At 37.1% G+C, this 19669-nt stretch overlaps 2 protein-coding genes across 3 annotated transcripts; both read right to left on the reverse strand.

Annotated features, from left to right (window-relative positions):
* Positions 1-2203: 2203 nt before the first annotated feature.
* Positions 2204-5404, reverse strand: LOC143886521 (SKP1-like protein 1). 2 transcript variants are annotated; one of them, XM_077390525.1, is made up of 3 exons: positions 5261-5404; positions 4900-5112; positions 2204-2690 (listed from the first exon to the last, which is right to left on the reverse strand). In XM_077390525.1, exons 1-3 carry the CDS (start codon positions 5261-5263, stop codon positions 2457-2459), a joined length of 450 nt encoding a protein of 149 aa, XP_077246640.1. In that variant the 5' UTR covers positions 5264-5404; the 3' UTR covers positions 2204-2456. The 2 variants fall into 2 exon arrangements, with proteins under 2 accessions (XP_077246640.1, XP_077246641.1); XM_077390526.1 differs by lacking the exon at positions 5261-5404 and adding an exon at positions 5236-5253.
* Positions 5405-13476: 8072 nt separating this feature from the next.
* On the reverse strand, positions 13477-18092 carry HPR (hydroxypyruvate reductase). Its single transcript, XM_077390524.1, has 13 exons — positions 17887-18092; positions 17714-17797; positions 16945-17085; positions 15913-16034; positions 15724-15805; positions 15187-15259; positions 14992-15083; positions 14606-14680; positions 14382-14489; positions 14214-14291; positions 14003-14047; positions 13784-13898; positions 13477-13708 (listed from the first exon to the last, which is right to left on the reverse strand). The coding sequence occupies exons 1-13, from the start codon at positions 18007-18009 to the stop codon at positions 13686-13688; spliced, it is 1161 nt and encodes a 386-aa protein (XP_077246639.1). The 5' UTR covers positions 18010-18092; the 3' UTR covers positions 13477-13685.
* Between the last annotated feature and the right edge of the window lie 1577 nt (positions 18093-19669).

Here is a 19669-nt window from a genome sequence, read left to right on the forward strand (position 1 = left end):
AACACTGGTAGAGGTGCCGATTCTCTCTTAGTTCATGCCTGAAAAAGGTAAATTTAGCTTCCTTGAGGATCATTAATTCAGTACGCAAGCCAGCCTATGAGGACTGGCTCACCCAATCTTGCTCATTGAAGTAAAGGTCACTATTGGCCCATTCATTTGAGGATCAATAAACAAAACCAGCCTCGTCCATCGAGGCTTATCTTGCCCATTGAGGCAACGGTCCAAAGTGATTCATTAGCATTTTTATAGGCTCACTTCATTGCTCCTCTAGCAAGCAATACCTCCTTCAGCATCAATGACACCATGTATCATTTACAATCACCAGTAGACACTCATCAACAGAGAAACTTTACATAGTGTGCATCAATCGACATTTTCTACTGATTTGCAATCCTCATTCGTTTGAATGGGCATGTTAGTATGTGGATAGTCTAGGCGCCTGATTAGGATACTAGGCTAGATTAGAATAATTTATGTTTATCTCTTTCCATACTTATATTAATCACTTTGATGTTTATCTCTTAAGTACTCTATATAAGCACTTAATAGTGTTATTTATAATCAGCCTATGCATTAGTAAATTGATCTCTTTCATAGTCAAAGTTCCCTTCAGGCTTCAGTTATTGCTTCAAAATATTTTTGAGAGGCTTCATTGTTTTTGTTTAGACTTTCTAGTCAATATGCTTATAAATCAGTACTGATATCCGACTTAACATATTTCTTATAATGGCACTACTCTCCACGTGTACGTCTACAGGCAAAGAGCTTCAATTATGCAAAGGTTATAAAGTTACCTGTAAGGCATTATAATCAAGTTTTGTTCAAATATGAAAATTTATGATTTTTTTAGTATGAAAGTACCCCTATTTTTTGCTCCGAGGGCATTGCTCTGGATCCCCCTTCCCACAGGGATACTTTTGACCATGGTTTCAAATTTCGGTTTCGGAATACCTTTCCTTTTTTTTTAGTATGAAATCATGTAACATATCAAGTATACCCGATTTCGGTTTCGGGCTTCACTTAGAAAGAAAACCCCCAAAAAAATGATATTGACATATACTAAGCTAAAAAATGTGGAAGATAAATTGTCATTTGTTTACCTTTAGGATTGTCAGTTTTGGCTCGGGCTCAGAGGCTCGCTCGGCTCGAATCCTTAACTAGCCGAGCCCGAGCTAGGCCAGGCTTGGCTCGTTAAGGCTCGGTTGGTGAAATTGCTTTAGGCCTTTAGCCTTTAGTGCAGGGGTGTTGATAGCAAACCAGCCCATTTCAACATAGATTGATGAGTTGGTTTTGCCATCCCCATAATTCCTTGATAATTAAGAACAAGTTTGGGCCCACCCTATGCGAAATTTAGCGTTTCGAAATTTCAGTCGAATTTTTTTTTTCCTATTTTTTCCACATTTTATCAGTTTTCCATAAGAAAACTGTATTTTGGGCCATTGGCTATTTTCCATGATTGGTATTTTATGATTTTTTTCCTCCAGGGAAAATTTAACATATTTCTCATTTTCTTCAAGATTAGAACTTCCAATCTGCAAGAGTGGAAGCTAAAAGTCTAAACCGATGCCGATAAAAACACCTTGATCCCTATGGATGCTGATTTTAGATCCTTGATCGATGTCTTGCCCTGTTCGTTTTAGATTATGAGAAATGAATTCGAGTACAAAACTAATTATTAGACACAAAATTGAACACAATCTTGATTTTGATAAATCAGTATTGAACTCAAAATCGATTCTCAAAATCCAAAACAATCAGGGCCTATGGCCAGTGTTCAACCAAAAACAAATATCCCTTGATTTGTCTTAAAACATAAAGACTCCCCATGGGGCCAAGACCATGTGGCGTGGTCTCAAGATATTCTACAAGATCAATGGTCTCTACTGCACATATATATGGGTTGCCCTGTGGAACCGAAAAGTACATTATTAGCATAGATCGGATGATCTGTCTTGTCCATTCTCTTCTTATTTTATGCTGAAGAACGAATGCTCTACTGAAATTTTCAATAAGAAAATCAAAATTGGCCTCATATCATATGTAAAAATGAAAAGAACTTCTCTTGCAAACTACAGCAGAGGCAACATCAAGAGAATTTGGAACACAATCTTAACCAAAACTCTACTAATTATTCACAAAAAAGGTTAAGAACATCAAAACTCTTCCTAGGAGGCACACCCCCATATCTACCACGAAGACTAAATATGAAAAGCATCTGTAATTCCATATACATAAAATCAAGTACAGAAAAAACCAATACGATCAAACAAGAACTTAAATAAAGCAAACAAAGTTAACAGCATTACTAACAAGTGTGTTAAAAAAACATAGTAGTTAAATAAAGAAACGAACAGAGTCAACAAAATGCCAAACCCTCCTAATATATATACTTCAGAACTACTTCAATATAAAAAGAGCAAAATATGTTTAGACCATTGTCTGCAGATTACTAACAACTACCAGATCTCGTAGCTCCACTGGTTCTCCCCACGAAATTCCTCTTCTCCCTCGGGAGTGGAGGCCACCACCAGGTTCTTCCAAATCAAACCTTCCTCTTCTTCCTCGGGAGTTAAATCATTCTTGATATTGAACATCTTCCGGATTTCTTCCGTGGTCTTGCCCTTCATCATATCCCCCACTGTTTGGCAAGTCAGATCCAATAGGCTCTTGATGTTCAGAAAGTTTGCAGCCTGAAAACAACAGAACACCAAAACAATCAAAATGTAAGTCCTCCAACACAACTTTCATCATGGATAAATAAAAACTTATAACGCAAGTCACAATGGAATGAATGTTACAAAAAAAGTTGTTACAAAGAGAAATGCATGCCAAGGAATGCCTCAATCAGATTTGTTAAAAATATAATGTTAACTAGATGTGACACGAAAAGTGTACGCGCATGACCCGATAACCCAAGTTAATGCCAGTGCCATGTGCATTTGGAGGATTGGGGAGAAGGGAGTGGGTCACAGCACCTCTCTTTAATTATTGAGAAGAACCTAACTATAATAATAGAAAATATTAGCTAACAAACTACAAACCCAACCCCACGCTATAGTGCATATGTCCCAAGGCCAAGAAACACAGCAGGGGTGCAAGTTGGAAGAACCATTCTAAAATAATTCAGTGTCGTGGTCCTTTCTAGGCAACACTCAAACAATGAAACTACGAAGACTGCTCTCATCTCCATGCCCGCAGGCCTAGACGGTTTGCTTCAATTAAATATAAGAACTCGGTGAAACTTCAATTTGCTCACTATATCTCAGTCTCTGGTTGGAACTGTAATTAGCTGTGTGTGTGTGTGTGTGTGGTGGGTTTTTTTTTTTTTGGGTGGGGGGGTAAGGGTTCAGTTAGCATGTATCTGGAAAAACCAAACATCTAATTTCAAGTAGGTCATGACTAATCAATAAAGGCAAAGCAAGGTGATTGCAATGACCAAAATAACCATTTGAAACAACAACAGTGTATGAATAAGAATAGCATAGGAAACACACAAAATGAACAAAAAAGGAACATTAAAAACCCCTTTATCTACTAATAAACATAGGTATGGCTCTGTAATAAAATTCTATAAGGAAACTTTTACAATCCCTTTTCTAAGTAACCAGCCCTACATCAACTACGTTAAGAGATAAAAAAACATCAAGATCACTAGATTTATTCATCTATGCACAACCATGACAAAAGAACAGTTGACTTGCGCAAGAAACTAAAATTTGGATCATCATCCAAGGAACAGCACAAAAGAAACAAAAATCATGATTCCAACAAGACCCTGCGGTCAATCAATTCCTAGAAGAGACAGAGTGAAGAAATGGATGGCAACGAATGGAACCCTAATCAAGAAAACCCTAAAACTCAATTCAATCAAGATGACAGAAAAACTACAAAGATCATCATCCAAGAAACAATATTAAACAAGCTTAAATTATGATTCTATCAAGACCCAACAATCAATCAATACCCAGAAGAGGCACAAAGAGAAATAGCGGTGATCGAATCAAACCCTAATCAAGAAAATCCTGAAAACAAAGGAAAAATAGCCACGAATCAATCAATCCAAGAAGGGAAAATCATGATTCTAACAAGACCCACCAATCAATTAATAGCAGTCAACGAATAGAACCCTAATCAAGAAAATCCTAAAAACTCAATTCAAAAAAGATAAAAGAGAAACAACAAAGAGAGATCTCATAGTGTATTTTCTTACAATGATGAGATCGAACCCTGAAAACCCTAATCAAGAAAACCCTAAAAACCCTAATCAAGAAAACACTAAAACCCCTAATCGAGAAAACCCTAATCAAGAAAACCCTAATCAAGAAAACCCTGAAAAACCTAATCAAGAGAACCCTGAAAACCTTAATCAAGAAAACCCGAATCAAGAGAACCCTAATCAAGAGAACCCTGAAAACCCTAATCAAGAAAACCCGAATCAAGAGAACCCTAATCAAGAAAACCCTAATCAAGAAAACCCGAATCAAGAAAACCCTAATCGAGAAAACCCTGAGAACCCTAATCAAGAGAACCCCGAAACCCCTAATCAAGAAAACCCGAATCAAGAGAACCCTAATCAAGAGAACCCTGAAAACCCTAATCAAGAAAACCCGAAACAAGAGAACCCTAATCAAGAGAACACTGAAAACCCGAAACAAGAGAACCCTAATCAAGAGAACCCTGAAAACCCTAATCAGGAAAATCCTAATCAAGAAAACCCTGAAAACCCTAATCAAGAAAACCCTGAAAACTCTAATCCCTGGAAACCCTAAGCAGGAAAACCCGAAAACCCTGAAAACCCGAAAACCCTGAAACCCTAGTCAAGAAAACCCTAAAAAATCAATTGAAACAAGACAAAGGAGAAAAAAAAACCCAAAGAGATCTCAAACTATATTTTCTTACCAAGATGAGATGGAACAGCGTAGCCTGATCGACCTTAACAAAATCAGCATCATAAGTCTTGAGCTCATCGCTTCTGGAATTATCCTCGCTATCGTTTTGCACAGGACCATGTTTATTGCAGTAAGCAACAACCAAAGACAAGATCTCTCCCCTCACGTTTGGAACACGAATCCCATTATCAGCACAATCATCCTCGATCATGTGTTTAATCACCTGAGATTGTTTTGCAACCGTCACATCATTTTGTAAAGATTGTAGGAAAAAAAAAAACAAATCTTTAGAGCAGAAGTCTCTAAATTTATGTCATCAAGTATATAAATTTAAGAAGGAAATTACATTTTCACATCGCAAACATGATTACCATAATGAAAACAATTATATTAAAATATTCAAGAGATATTTAAACAAGTCAAAGTATGAGTCGGTTCTGGTTTAGGGTTTTTTTCTTTAAACCCGACCGTATCCAAGTTTGAGTCGGGTTTTTCAATCTAAAACCTGACCCTAACCAAGACACATGGTTTCTAAACCCGACCCATGTTATTTTTAGGTCGGGTCTATATGGGTCATATATGGGATATTATGAGATCTGATTTGATTAGGTGGTAGATTAAGTATTAGGTGGTAGTTAAGCCGGATATATGGGATATCCGGCTTAACATATTTCTTATAATGGCACTACTCACCCTGTTTTTCTTTTTTCTTTTTAATTAAATTTTCATTAATCTTACTATACTAAAGATGCTATAAGCACCCAATCAGAAAGTGTCAATCCCTTAAATCTATGGTCTCTCTTTATAATTGGACCATGCATCCACGTGTACGTCTACAGGCAAAAAACGATTAAAGAGCTTCAATTATGCGAAGGTTATAAAGTTACCTGTAAGGCATATAATCAAGTTTTGCTCAAATATGAAAATTTATGATTTTTTTAGTTGGAAAGTACCCCTATTTTTTGCTCCGAGGGCATTGCTTTGGATCCCCCTTCCCAAAGGGATACTTTTGACCATGGTTTCAAATTTCGGTTTCGGAATGCGTTTCCTTTTTTTAGTATGAAATCGTGTAACATATCAAGTATAGCCGATTTCGGTTTCGGGCTTCACTTAGAAAGAAAACCCCCAAAAAAATGATATTGACATATACTAAGCTAAAAAATGTGGAAGATAAATTCTCATTTGTTTACCTTTAGGATTGTCAGTTTTGGCTCAGGCTCAGAGGCTCGCTCGGCTCGAATCCTTAACTAGCCGAGCCTGAGCTGGGCCAGGCTTGGCTCGTTAAGGCTCGGTTGATGAAATTGCTTTAGGCCTTTAGCCTTTAGTGCAGGGGTGTTGATATCAAACCAGCCCCTTTAAGATGAAAGGTGGGGTGTTGATTTCAAACCAGCCCATAATTCCTTGAAAGGTGGGGTGTTGATAGCAAACCAGCCCATTTCAACATAGATTGATGAGTTGGTTTTGCCATCCCCATAATTCCTTGATAAACTTGTACTGGACAAGTAAAAAAAGGCCCAATTCGCCCCCGTTAACGACCTCGCGAGCCGAGCTCGAGCCTAGTTCGAGCCCCAAGCCGAGCCCGAGCTCAGTTTTAACATTAACGAGCCGAGCCGAGCTTGGCCAAGCTCGGCTCGGCTCTGCTCATTTACACGCCTAACCTAGTATGCATATTGTTTTAAGGGCCTGTTTGGCTACCATGAATTTTTTTTCATTATAAACCAGTATCTCCAAGTGGTGAGACAGGGGTAGAGTAGGTGAAGTGGCTAAAAATACGGAAACAAAAAAGTGTTGAGTTGGGTGTCTTGACTTAAACCTGGTTGGGTCTGAAATATTGTGTGCGACCCGGATAAAGCCTTGGCCCGACCCATTTTTAAGTGATTTCGGCCCGTTACGAACAAGTTTGGGCCCACCTTATAAAAGGGGTTTTAGGGCTTATTTTCGTATGCTTGTCTTTGTAAAGAGGGTTGAGAGCTAAAAAGGGCGAAAAATGATGTGCTACGGTTTCATGTGGGTTTGGTGAGAGATTCTGTTCTTCTCTTGTAATCTTCTGTTGATATAGACGTAGGCTTTGCTGAACCACATAAATCTTTGTGTCTTTGTGATTGCTTGTGTTTATTCTTTCATTTTGCTTTGCCATTGAAATCGCAAATTGTTATTTAGAGAGGTTTTTCATTAAAAAAAAAACTCTACTCAAAAGTCATTCCTGTAGAGTTTTTTGTTACCTGATTTTTAGACACTTTTCAGTCTCATCTCAATCGTGCCCCTCAAACCTCTCTCCTTCCCTCTCTTAGCATTTGGGAGACACAAATTTATGATGAAAAAAAAATTCTTGGCTGCAAGACATGGCCTAAGTGTGTCCCCTAAAATAAACCCATTCACTTTTCTATGAATATCTAGGATTAAAAACCCTGTTTTTTTATTAGACTAATGTCAGCCATTCAGGGGAAAGTGAATAGGCTGATTTCGTGCACTTTCTCATAAGGGAGGTGAAACAGCCTCATTGTTTCTTGATGAATTTACCCATTTTAAGCATCTTCGCAATGCTTTGTATAAGCTGTAGAAGGATAAGTTCTGTATGAGTGTGTGTGAAACAACCAATTGCTCCTCTTTTAGAATTTAGTGGCCCTTCTTTTAGAGTAATTAGTTGTTTTTACATAGTATCAGGGCTATTGCCTCACAACATAATCCGGGTTCAAAACCCAACGACTCTTTGATATTAAAAATCCACATGTACGGCCAACCCAAAGAGGGGTCAAGTGTGAGACGTGAACAACTAACCTAAAAAAAAGGGGCCACACATGAGGGGAAGTGTTGAAGTATAAATGATTAGGTAACACAAACACCAGTTCTAGCAGCTTAAGCATTTGGAGTAATTGGATATGTTGAAGTATAGATGAATAACACCAACTCTAAAAACTTGAGCTCTTGGAGTAATTGGTTGTTTTTCAGACTGGTCCATGCCTAAGCTTGGGTGAAAGCACAATTTCCATGGTATGGCTACTTCCCATTGTAGTTCTGTCAAGAATATCAGTTTAATGATCCCTTCAATTCTTGCGGTCTCAAACCATAGAAGGTGTTTAAGGCTAAAAATGATCAGTTGCTATAATTAGCCTATCTTAACCTATCATAACTGTCTAATTACACTACTTGTCCTCCCCTGATATAAAGTGACTAAAAGCCTTAAATAGGTGTGAAAAAACTGAGAGTTTCCACTTCGAATTCCGACGTGGAACTAAAAATAAGGTAATTTGCTACCCCAAAAGGGTTGGGAATTGCAAATTTGCAACCCATGCGTTGCATGTTCTGGGACTTCTGTGACCCCTTAGGTTGGGACCTCTTCTTGACTTGGTGCTGGAGTTTGTTGTGATTTGGGGGTTTTCTGGGGCTTTGAAGGGTATGAATGGGTATGATTTGGTGGGTACTGGGTCAAGGTGGCAATTGGGCCGTGCCAGCCAGCGGCATGCCCGGCACGGGACGATTGCTACAGTGATATGGGCAGTGCCGGCACGGCATGAAGGCGTGGGCTGTGCCTGGCTAGGCTTGCCGGCTCGCCGGCACGAACCAGCACGGCACAGCCCACTAGCAATTTTGCCTTTATTTTTCTGTGTTTTTTTGAAATTTTTTGTGTTTTCTCAAAAATACCCCTTAAAGTTAGAAAAAACGGCTAGTGGGGGAGGTAGTGTTCCAAAAATACCCTTCCCAACAACTATATTTGGGGGGTACTTTAGGGATTACACATGTTTTTACTAAAATAACCCCCCAACAACTATATTTAGGAGTACTTTAGGGATTACACATGTTTTTACCAAAATAACCCCCCCAACAACTATATTTGGGGGGGTACATTAGTGATTTTACTTGTTTTTACCCAAATAACCCCCCAACAATTATATTTGGAGGTACTTTAGGGATTACACATGTTTTTACCAAAATAACTCCCCAACAACTATATTTTGGGGGTATTTTGGTAACTCATTATATTACAAGTCTTATAAATATCCCTCCCCCTCCCTTCATTTCTCACCTTCAATTGCTCTCTTATTACTTTCTTATTACTCTCAGTCTTATTGCTCTCTCTTTCATATTACTCTCTAATCTTCTCTCTAATTACATCAAATTCTCTTATTACATCCAATTGTCTAATCCTTCTCTCTTATTACTCTCTCTAATCCTTCTCTCCGTTACGCACTTCAATTAGGGATTAAGAAGAAGGGATTAAGGAGGTGCTAACAACTTACGGTAATTAGTATTCAAGAAGGCGCTTAACAACTCCGTGGGCAATTCAAGCAAAGTTGAGGTATTTAGAATTTATTTTTTAAAATTTACTTATAGCCCATCATAGACAATGATGAATTACTGGAGGCTTGTGTAGAACCTTGGAATGATGATACATATACTCCAGAATCTGAATATCCAATTGCTCCTGAACCTACCGAATGACCTTGTAGTACTAGTGGGAGTCAAGCACCTAGTACTAAAACGTCTAGATGTAGGATTTCACAAATATGGAAGTTCTTTACCATTGAAGAAAAAAATGATTCTACGGGAGTTTTAGAACAAATGGCTATTTGTAAATTATGTAAAAAAGATTTTAGTTGTAAGAGTAAAGGTGGAATAGGGCACTTGGCAAGGCATTCCACTGTTTGTAGTGCAAAGCATGGGTCATTAGACCCTAAACAAACCCAATTAAGCCTCACTTCTAGTTCATTAGGAACTTTTTCTTATTCTCAAGATAGGAATAGGAGAGAACTAGCATCATACATCATACGAGATGATCAACCATTTATTATGGCCGAAAGTAAAAGATTTGAAAAATATATTCAAAAAACTCTAAATCCTCCTTTTTAAAAAGTGACTAGAAATACTATAAAATCATATTCCTTTAAATTATTTATTGAAAGCAAAGAACAATTGATTTCAAGTTTTAAAAATTTTAATGGAAAAATTGCACTTACTTCTGATATTTGGACTAGTAAACAAAATGAAGGCTATATTTGTGTAACAGGACATTATATTAATTCGAACTGGATGTTAGAAAAAAAATACTTAGTTTTACTCAATTAGAATTCATGCATAATGGTCATTCTATATCAAAATCTATATTATCTACTGTTCACGATTTTAAAATTCAAAATAAATTTTTTTCTATTAGCTTCGATAATGCTAGTAATAATACTGCATCAATAGGGTTATTAAAATCTCAATTGAAACCTATTTTAGATGGACAACTATTTCATATTAGATGTGCATGCCATATTTTAAATTTAACTGTACAAGATGGTTTATCGAAAATTGCACCACAGATAGAGATTATTAAGAATTGTCTTCGATTTATTCAGTCTTCAGGGCATTGAAGACAAGAATTTAAAGCTTTATGTAAAAATTTTGGAAAAAATTACAAAAAATCCCCTTAGATATTAAAACTAAGTGGAATTCAACTTATAAAATGTTAAAAGCATCATTTGAGTTCAAAACTATAATTACAACATTTTGCTAAGAACATATGCCTCCACCTTGCAATCATACTATATCTCTAGAATATTGGAACAGTTGTGAAATTATTGCAGATTTATTAGAAGTATTTTTAAATGCAACTAATCTTCTTTCCGGTGTTTACTATCCAGCTTCACAATTTATTTTGGGTCAAATATATAAAATTACTATTTGTTTTAAAAACAATAGATCGAGATTGGAAAATGGAAGTCTACTTCATAGAATGGAGGAAAAATTTAGAAAATATTTTCAAGAAATTCCTCCTCTATATTTTTTAAGTACAATAATAGACCCAATGATCAAGTTACAAGGTTTAGAGGTCATTTTAGATGCATGCAATGAAAACACAGGTATTGGATCTGGGCATAGTATAGATGAGATTACAAATTTATTACATTTTATGTATGCATTGTATGAGACAGAACATGGACATAGAAGACCTAGTTCTTCACAAAACTACCAACCTAGAAATAACCCACTTTGGTCACTAATAAATCAAAAAAGACCTAGAAATAGTGCTAATACATCTTCTGATGAGCTATCATTATATCTGGGAAATGATTATTCAAGCTACCTTAATCCTGATGAATGGGAGAGTTTTGATATTTTGAAATGGTGGAAAGAACATGAAAAAAGTTATCCAGTACTATCCGCTATGGCACGTGATCTAATAACCCCCCCGGTGTCCACAGTAGCATCGGAGTCTGCTTTTAGTTCAGATAACAGGGTCTTAGATGACACACAGAGTAGAATGTCACCAAAAACAGTAGAGGTATGCGTGTGCCTCAAGGACTGGTTGGATGCAGATGATAAAGCACAAGACAGAAGAGAAGATGACTCAACCGACTCACCTGAAGAAATATGAAGATTCAAAATTTTAAGTCGTTAATTTCTACTTGTACTTCACAATGTATTTGTACTTCATTTTTTTTTTCTTTTTTTCGTGTATGTTGGTGGGTTAGAGGCAAGGTTCTATGTCCTCCTCTAATAATTTTTTATATTAACAAAATTTTAAGGTGCCGCCCGGGTTCCTGGATAAATATTTCGGGCACAATCGATCTTTGTTTTTAAATTACTTGCAATTTGACTTGTAAATTTTTCATAAATGACTTGCAAAATTTTACAATTTTTTCCAACAAGTGCATTATCGAAATTCCGAGAATTCTGAGAATATGTTTTTTTCTACTGGAATTAATTCCGAGAATTTTCTCAGAATTCCGAGAAAAATTCCAGTAGAAAAAAAAACATATTCTCGGAATTCTGAGAATGCACTTGTTTGAAAAAAAATAACCGTTATGTGCCGAAACGTGCCGGCACGGCACTGCACGCCACGAGGGGGCCGCGGGCCGTGCCGTGTGGAAATAATGTCGTGCCGGCACGGCACGGCCCGTGACCAAATAATGTCGTACCGGCACGGCCCACGTTGTGCCGACAATTTTCTTGTCGTGCCGGCACGGCCCATTTGCCACCTTGAGTACTGGGTAGGCTAGAGTAATATGGAATTCCTCCACCTTTCACGCCCACAAAGGATTCCCATCGGTCTACATGAGGCTTCAATCACACTGGAATGTTCATCATTGGAGTCTTCATTGCAGCAACCTACCATCCATCTGGGTTTGGCAAAAGGAGGTCCATCCGGGTTTGGCAAAAGGAGGTGTCAACACAACCAGAGAGAGAGAGAGAGAGAGAGAGAGAGAATTTGGTTGAGAGATTGAGAGCAAAACTTCGTGTGTGGAAAATCATGAGAGATAAGAGGTTCTTGTAGGGGAAACAATAGACAAACCTCCGTTAGAAATTTAATGGAATGTAAGGGGAAATTGATCTTTACTTCTGGCCATGATGGTCAAATTGAAGCATCTGAAGATGTGCGTGAACAAACCATTGAAGCTTTCTGAAGAACTCGGTTCTAATGTAGTCTTCAGATCTATCCAAGCCTTATGCTTAGATTGTTACGATCCTAAGTGGGGGCCCGCCTAGGTATGGGACTGGGTGAGACCCAGCCTGGTATGGGACAGGTTTAAAGGGCTTTGCCTAACGCGTTCCATCAGCTCTGAAGCTTTTGGTGTATCGGTAAGGTACCTAACATTGATACGTGCCTAGATGGGTCCCATTTAGAATGGAATAAATTACTTTCTTATTTTAGAGAATAAGATTAGATCTAGTAAGATCTGATATATTTAGTAGCTTGATATATTAGAATATTAATTTAGATTAGTATAATATTTATTTAGTTATTTTTATATTTATCATAAGATCTTTCTAGATCTTTCTATGTTATCTTGAAGTGCTTTATATAAGCACATGCTACTGTAATAGAAATCAAGGAATGAAGAAATTATCTTAGAATTGTGTCTTTTTAGCACAAAAGAGGATTGATCCTTCCCTCGAAGTGGATCAAGAGGCCGATCTTTCTTCTAAGAAGATCAATAACGTTATGAACCGATTCGGGTTCGTAACATAGATCAACAGAATCACCGGCTCATTCTTGGTAGAACAGGGATCACTCATTGAGAAGGCCTTAAACCCTTTGTTTCTTAATCAAATGTTGCTCACATTAAGCAACTCTTTAATTTAAAGATTTAGTTTCCCATTTGTGCTAAAACTCTTGCTATTTAGGACTCTTAATGAGAGTTATCATTAGTTAGACAAAAACTCAATATTTAGAAACATCTAAGACTTTCCTAATTAACTAAGCAAAGTGAGTGGGCCACCCAAAAGGAAACATGTTTCCAACAACCTCGTCGGAAAGCAAGGGGACTGTAAGGGAAAACAAGGATACACAAGAAGGGTTTTTGGTATCGATTTAGTTTAGATTGATATAAAGAAAAACCATTGTGTTTTCTGTTCTTGCTTATAGTGGAAACTTTTTATGATTCACCCTTGAGTGTAACCCTTTCAGCCGAACCACTTAAATCTTGTGTTCTCTTTGTGTGTGGCCTATTTTCTTATTCTTTTGCATGCTAATGGATGGTAGTTGGCACATCAATTTTCCACCCTAGAGAATCTAGGGAGTAAAATGAAATTGAGTGGTAACAATTTTGGTATGTAACTAAAGAAAGGATTTTGAAGCAGATAGTTTTGCTAATTCAAGAGATTCAGACCAAAGAAGATGTAATGCCATCACATCTTAATGCCAGGTGGATGATGAAAAGCTTGAAAGCTTTTACATTTGACCAATATATAGATCAATATGTAATCAAAGATGAAGCAGATACATGTTAGCAACTATTATTCCAAGAACTCAAAGACCCACTATAGTCCATATTTTTCCAGAAGATGCATACGATTGAGTTGAGTTCCGGATTAAAGCTTCGAAGCAGTTAGACCTACAACAAAAAATTGCCGATCAGCAAACCATAAAAATAAGAAAAACTGTGGAGAATGAAAGATATTATCCATACCAAGTTGCTTCGCGTTGACAATGCTTGGACAAGCAGCTGGAGGTGCAGAGTTCTCATTCAAGAAAGGTTCTACTAGATTAGGATTGGACCACATTGGGTACCCTTTAATCTTCCCCTATAAGTAAATGGACAAGAAGAGGTGTTTAATTGCCAGAATCAAATCAATTTTAATATATTAAACTTCAGTAGAGTGCCAGCAGGTTATATTTTGTAACATACCAATACATTTAGGGCAGCCAGTGTTGCCATTCCTTCGCGAGTCCACTAAATATAGACAAAAAAAATAAGAAAAAAAGATTACATGCATAAAAATAGTTGCAAAGAGTGTACAAATGATTAAGGACTTGAACATTTGTTCCCTCGATATCTATGATGTTTTCAGATTGTTCTAAATTTAAGCTCTATATGCGAATCCATCAACTCCTTTTACCTTGGAAGCAGATGCAATATGAGGTACAATAACGGCATTTTTCTGGTCAGCAAGACCAGGTTTCATGTAAGGCTCATCCTGTTTAAAAGCCATGAATAGATTAGTAAACTTGGAACTCAATTTGCCCATCCAGATTATGAACGGGAAAAATGCAAAGTCCACAATTACCTCAAATACATCTAGTCCAACACGAAACATGGGGTTCGCTTTGAGATGTTCTACCAGGGCCACTTCATCAATTACAGGACCCCTACTTGCGTTGACAAGGACAGCTTCCTGTAATGGAAAATTTCTGAGACTTTAACCCGTCCGGATTATTTTCTTTCTTGAATCATGTAGGAGAACCATATAAAATTTCTGAAGAACATAGGTTAGTGGAGCTAAAGTTTCACCTTTTTCATTATGGCAAGCCTCTCTTTGTTAATCAGATGATAAGTAGTTTTATCCAAGATTGGATGAAGACTTATCTGAAAAGATCAATCACCACACGCCATTTCATTCCAAAGAAAAAATCCAACTTAAGATCAATGAAGGCCCCACTAAAGTTATAATATATGACCACCATTATCATTGTTACATGCGACTATGAATACATACAAAATACCTAATGTGATTCTTTTTATGCATATATAAATATGAAAGCACCAGAACTTGTTTTGAGATTAATGACTAATCATCTAGCCAATACAGCCTTGACAGTCATAAAAAATTGTAAAATATTGGTGTTCAAGAAAATTATCAGTACAATAAACATAGACTTCAAAGCATAAGGTCTAACCACATCAGCCTCTCTGAGAACATCTTCCATTGTTGCAGCCCTTTTCCAAGTAACAGGTTCTTCCCCATTTGATTTCAGAAACTGCCCATAAGCTGCCATGAACATATAATAACCAACAAAGAAGTTCCAAGTTCAGCAGATGCCTAAAGAAATATTGGGAAAGAATCACAATGGAGAAAGACAAATGAGACATGCCTGTAACAAACTTTTCCAATCGAGTCGCTTGATACAGATCATAGTATATGAGGTTCATTTTGAATCCCTCAATCTGTTAAAGAAAACGAAAAATGGTCAAGCATATCATCTCCAATTTGTGAGTAGCACTTTGATTTCTTGGTGTTATTTCTGTATGTATAATTCCTGAAAACTAAATGCTCTTTACTTCTAATTAAGGTCTTATAAGCGGAAATAGGACTGCTTGGCCTTTGGATGTTAAACATCTCAAACTATGTCGCAATCTCTTTCTATTAAAGTACCAGATTATAGCAGTCTTCTATAATACAAAATTCAGATAGGATACGCATTAATCGATATTAGCTAGTGCTTCTGATCATCCAAATAAAGGGAATTTCTCTCTTTAAGGGTTCCCACCACCACCTACATTTTTCTCTTGTTTAAACCCTTGTGAGGTCTGAAGTTTGTATATCTCATCGTGATGATCTTCAAAATGTAATTTTAAACTATTAAGCTATGTAGATAAACTTGATATATTCGAGGAAAAGAAAGTATTACCATCATCCTAGCATAAGCAGACCCAATACGACCGGCTCCGATCACTCCTATTGTCTGTCCCTTGAGCAAATTCCCTACAAACCTATAGAAAAAAAAATGAAAAAATTCATGATTTTCTCTAGTACTTGATCTCTCTGTCTATGGCAGAGAAACTATGATAGTAATTTGAACTATAGTTGGGGGTCATACAGATGAGGAAGCCATCCATCATATAAACCTGCCCTCATGAATTCATCTGCTTCAACTATTCTTCTGGCAGCTGCTAGTGAAAGTGAGGCTGCTAACTCTGCTGTTGTCTCTGTAAGAACACCCTACGAAATAGCGCATATCAATTTCAGTTCATATATTTTAGAAACCAAAAGAAATAAAACATTTCAGAAATGGGTATCCTGGAACAAAATCAAGGAAGTAATTTAACATTTTCAAACAACTAGCATTTGTTTTTACACGCACGCACACCCTCTGTAGGATAATTCACATCCCTTTAACGTGAATTGGCGTTAAAAAGCGTTTAAGTCTGCCGCATAACCTCCTTTAAAGGGGTGCAAATTATCCTAGAGGGGGTGCGAATTTATCATCACCCTACATATATTTGAATGGCATGAGAAGATGCATATATCTACATGGGAGTTCCAAAGTTTCAATGACTTTCTGTTCCTTCAGAGTTTCATAGTCTCTCATTGAATGATGCAAAAATCATTAGATATACATGGAGGTTTCAAACTTCCCCCACGCCCACCCTAGAGGGTAGAGGAAGTACTGAAGAGGTAGTATAATATTCAAACACATTCAAAGGTTGTTACTACCATAATATCCTGTTTAGCTTTTCAACTGAACTCTAGTTTACGAAACTACCCACCCACCATTGATGGGAGGTTGGGGACAGTGTTCAGTTGAGGTCCCACACAACAGATATGTAGAACCCATCATTTGAAAAGTGGGTCCCACATTGGAGGACCCATTCTTAATGATTGGAGAAGGCTACCTCATTTTACCCATTGTAGTTAAAGGTTCAGGTAAAAATGTTTAGTGGTCTTGTTCTCATTGATGGAAGTAATGGAGCCCAGTGAATTAGCATGAGTCCCACAGCTCATGCCAATGCGAAGATGCAAGTTACAGTTTGGATAAATCCCACTGACTACCAAATTGGTCTCCTTTCTAGCCCTATTCCCTCTAATCAATGAAGTTCAAAATATTCAGAAAATTCGCGTCTTTACTTACAGGAGTGTTTCCAACAGCGACTCCATTCTTAGTAGCTGCATTAACATCCACATTGTTGTATCCAACCGCCATGTTACTGAAAGCTCTTCCTCCCGCTCGGCTGAGAGCAGAGAACAGAACCTCACCCCAATCTTCAGTCAACTGAAACAAAACACAAAATCAAACAAAACCCAGATCCAAAAACTAGTAATTCAGATTAAAAAAAAAGGCTCCTGATACCATGTTTTTATAATTGCACTAACTTATATTGTTTTTTATTCTTTAAACAAGTGTCAAAGGTTATTACAGTTCCCAAAACGCTCTCCGAAACAGATTAAAAAAGAAAAGACAAGCTGAGTTTCTGCAATTATTAAAACATGGCAGTGCCAACATGAGTAAACAGCAAAAGATATTGTGAAACAACCAATTACTCCAAAAGCTCAATAGGGTTAGAGTTGGTGTTTTTTAATCTTTTATACTCTGGATTTTTAATATCATGTAGTTGTTGGGTTTTGTTGCGCAAGGCAATAGCTCTGACAAACAAGCAAGAGTTTTTCAAGGGTACTCGTTAGAAAGTTAATTTTGCAATCATTTTACACATGTCTTGAGACTTTACACAAGTTTTAATAAAAAAAGAAAGTCGTATAACATGTGTAAAATTAAGCTTCCAATGCACCTTAACAATTAATAAAACCCAACAACCAATTACTCCAAAAGCTTAAGCTGTTAGAGTTGGTGTTATTTAATCATTTATACTTTTAACACATATTATTTAGCTCATTCCACTTGCCTGTCCGATCACTCCATCGCACTTATCGCCGATAAGAGCAAGAATATCCTCCACAGACAAGATTGTTTTCTTCTCGGTGCATATCTGAATGGAAAAAGAAGGCAAATAGATTGAATTTTACGTCAAAAACTGGACGAGAATCAGATAATTCAATTGAAGGATGAAGAGATTACCTCTACTCGGCAATCTTGGTCAGTCAAAAGACGAATCCACCTAGTTCCAGGCATGGATTTGGTGCTAATGACTCTAAATTTTCCTTTGGGATTCCATACTTCAATGGAAACTGGTTTCTCCATTGAATTGAATTGTCTGTGAGAAGGGATGAAGGTTCAAAGGCAAAGGGGTTTTTTATCTTTTTAAAACTTTTTGCATGGTTGTACTAAATTAATGAATTTATAAAAGGATATTTCAATATCTGGTGAGAGATAATTGCAAAATGCAAAAGCCATTTGGACCTCTCGTCCTCAAATATAACGAAGATAAGGGGAGAATTGTCGATTATGCCATGACTTTCTGAGGAATGACAGAAGAGTTCTGTCTTTCTCTACTTCATGAATTAGTTGATTTTCAGATGATGATAAGGGCACTCATTTCATAAAACCCACCCATTGTTTTTTATAAGAAGAACCCCCTTTTACAAAATCACATTTATGTGAGTGGGGCCCACCAAATTGATGATCCAAACCATATTCTCCTATGTTGTGGATGTGTGATGCCCAAAAATTTCTCTCCTCTATATTATCTAAAGCTTCTGATTTTTGCACATATCTAGATTATCCATATAGTGATTTGTGGAGAGTTTTCCTGATGAATAAATTAGAGAGCCATTGTTTGATGGTCGAGATTTATAATGCATCGATAGTGGGGCCCAGCAATTGAATGGTTTGGATCATCGTACAAGCACTTCGCCTCTATTTTCTTCTTCTTATGTTTTCCAGTCTCGTTTTTATAGGTAAAGCCAAAATACAAGCGTCTCCACAAAGAACTATCAACTCCCAATCGCAATACTCTTTGTCCTTAAAACTTAGGCCCTGCCCTGTTCGTCTAACAATTTGAGAAATGCTCAAAAGTCTAAAATTGATTATTGGCCTCAAAATTAAGAGCAGATTTGAGTCCAATTGTCAGTTTTGGACTCAAAATCAATTCTCAAAATTTTTTAAAAAAAAACCCACCAGCCAGGGAGGATGCATTGGTGGCAAGTGCCATTTTAGCAGAAGTTCGAAAATTTCATGACTAAATCGTGTTTTAAATGTGAATAGGGCCATTATGTTATAATAATCTGGAAGAATGGTTCAGATACATTTGCAGAAATTAAGCTCCGAACCGCGACCAAAAGCAACCAAACAAAATGGCCAAAATTCAGGCAAAATGCCGTTGAGAAAACCTTGATCGGATGATCCTGGGAGCTTTGCTACATCAATCCTCAAGTCTCGCATACAGTTCCACCAAGAAAAGCTAAACCGTTGATTTTTGTAGTCGTTTATCTTATCCATGGGATGTCTATTTTGGATGGGAGTCATACCATGTGGATCCCCTGATGCTGTTAAACAAGTCAAGTTCAATGGTCTTGATTTCATAAACATATCTTCCTGTCTGACCCAAAAGCTGAATGTTACCATTGATCCCAATAGTGAATTTCCAGTATTGCCTAGAAATGCAGACATCTTTTGGTGACCCGAAAAATCATGCCAATCATCCAATCCTTACATCCGATATTGGATTTTTTGTGTTTGAATATGTACACTAGAAAACTACATATATGCAATGGTTCACATTCAAAAACACACAATATTGGATGGCAGGATTGCATGGTGGGGTGATTTTGGACTATAAAGGATCCCAAGAAAAGACTACCAAATTGATGGTGAGGATCATTTGAAGGTTGGACCAACTACACCATCGTGGGTGCGCCTCATTATATTACAACGAGGTCACGTCCTGCTGAAACAGTCAACG

The sequence above is a fragment of the Tasmannia lanceolata genome, unplaced genomic scaffold (genome assembly GCF_043159265.1).
Source record: "Tasmannia lanceolata isolate RefF3 unplaced genomic scaffold, GAP_Taslan_0.1 ptg000011l, whole genome shotgun sequence".
Taxonomy (NCBI): domain Eukaryota; kingdom Viridiplantae; phylum Streptophyta; class Magnoliopsida; order Canellales; family Winteraceae; genus Tasmannia; species Tasmannia lanceolata.

Excerpts from the sequence above, each read along its gene's own strand:
- LOC143886521 (XM_077390525.1), bottom strand. Across the intron at positions 2,691-4,899 it reads CGCTGTTCCATCTCATCTTG|GCTGCAAACTTTCTGAACAT; the intron begins GTAAGAAAATAT and ends TGTTGTTTTCAG.
- HPR (XM_077390524.1), bottom strand. The coding sequence starts at position 18,009 with ATGGAGAAACCAGTTTCCATTGAAGTATGGAATCCCAAAGGAAAATTT. Across the intron at positions 14,048-14,213 it reads ATATTGCATCTGCTTCCAAG|TGGACTCGCGAAGGAATGGC; the intron begins GTAAAAGGAGTT and ends GTCTATATTTAG. Across the intron at positions 13,899-14,002 it reads TGGCTGCCCTAAATGTATTG|GGGAAGATTAAAGGGTACCC; the intron begins GTATGTTACAAA and ends ATTTACTTATAG.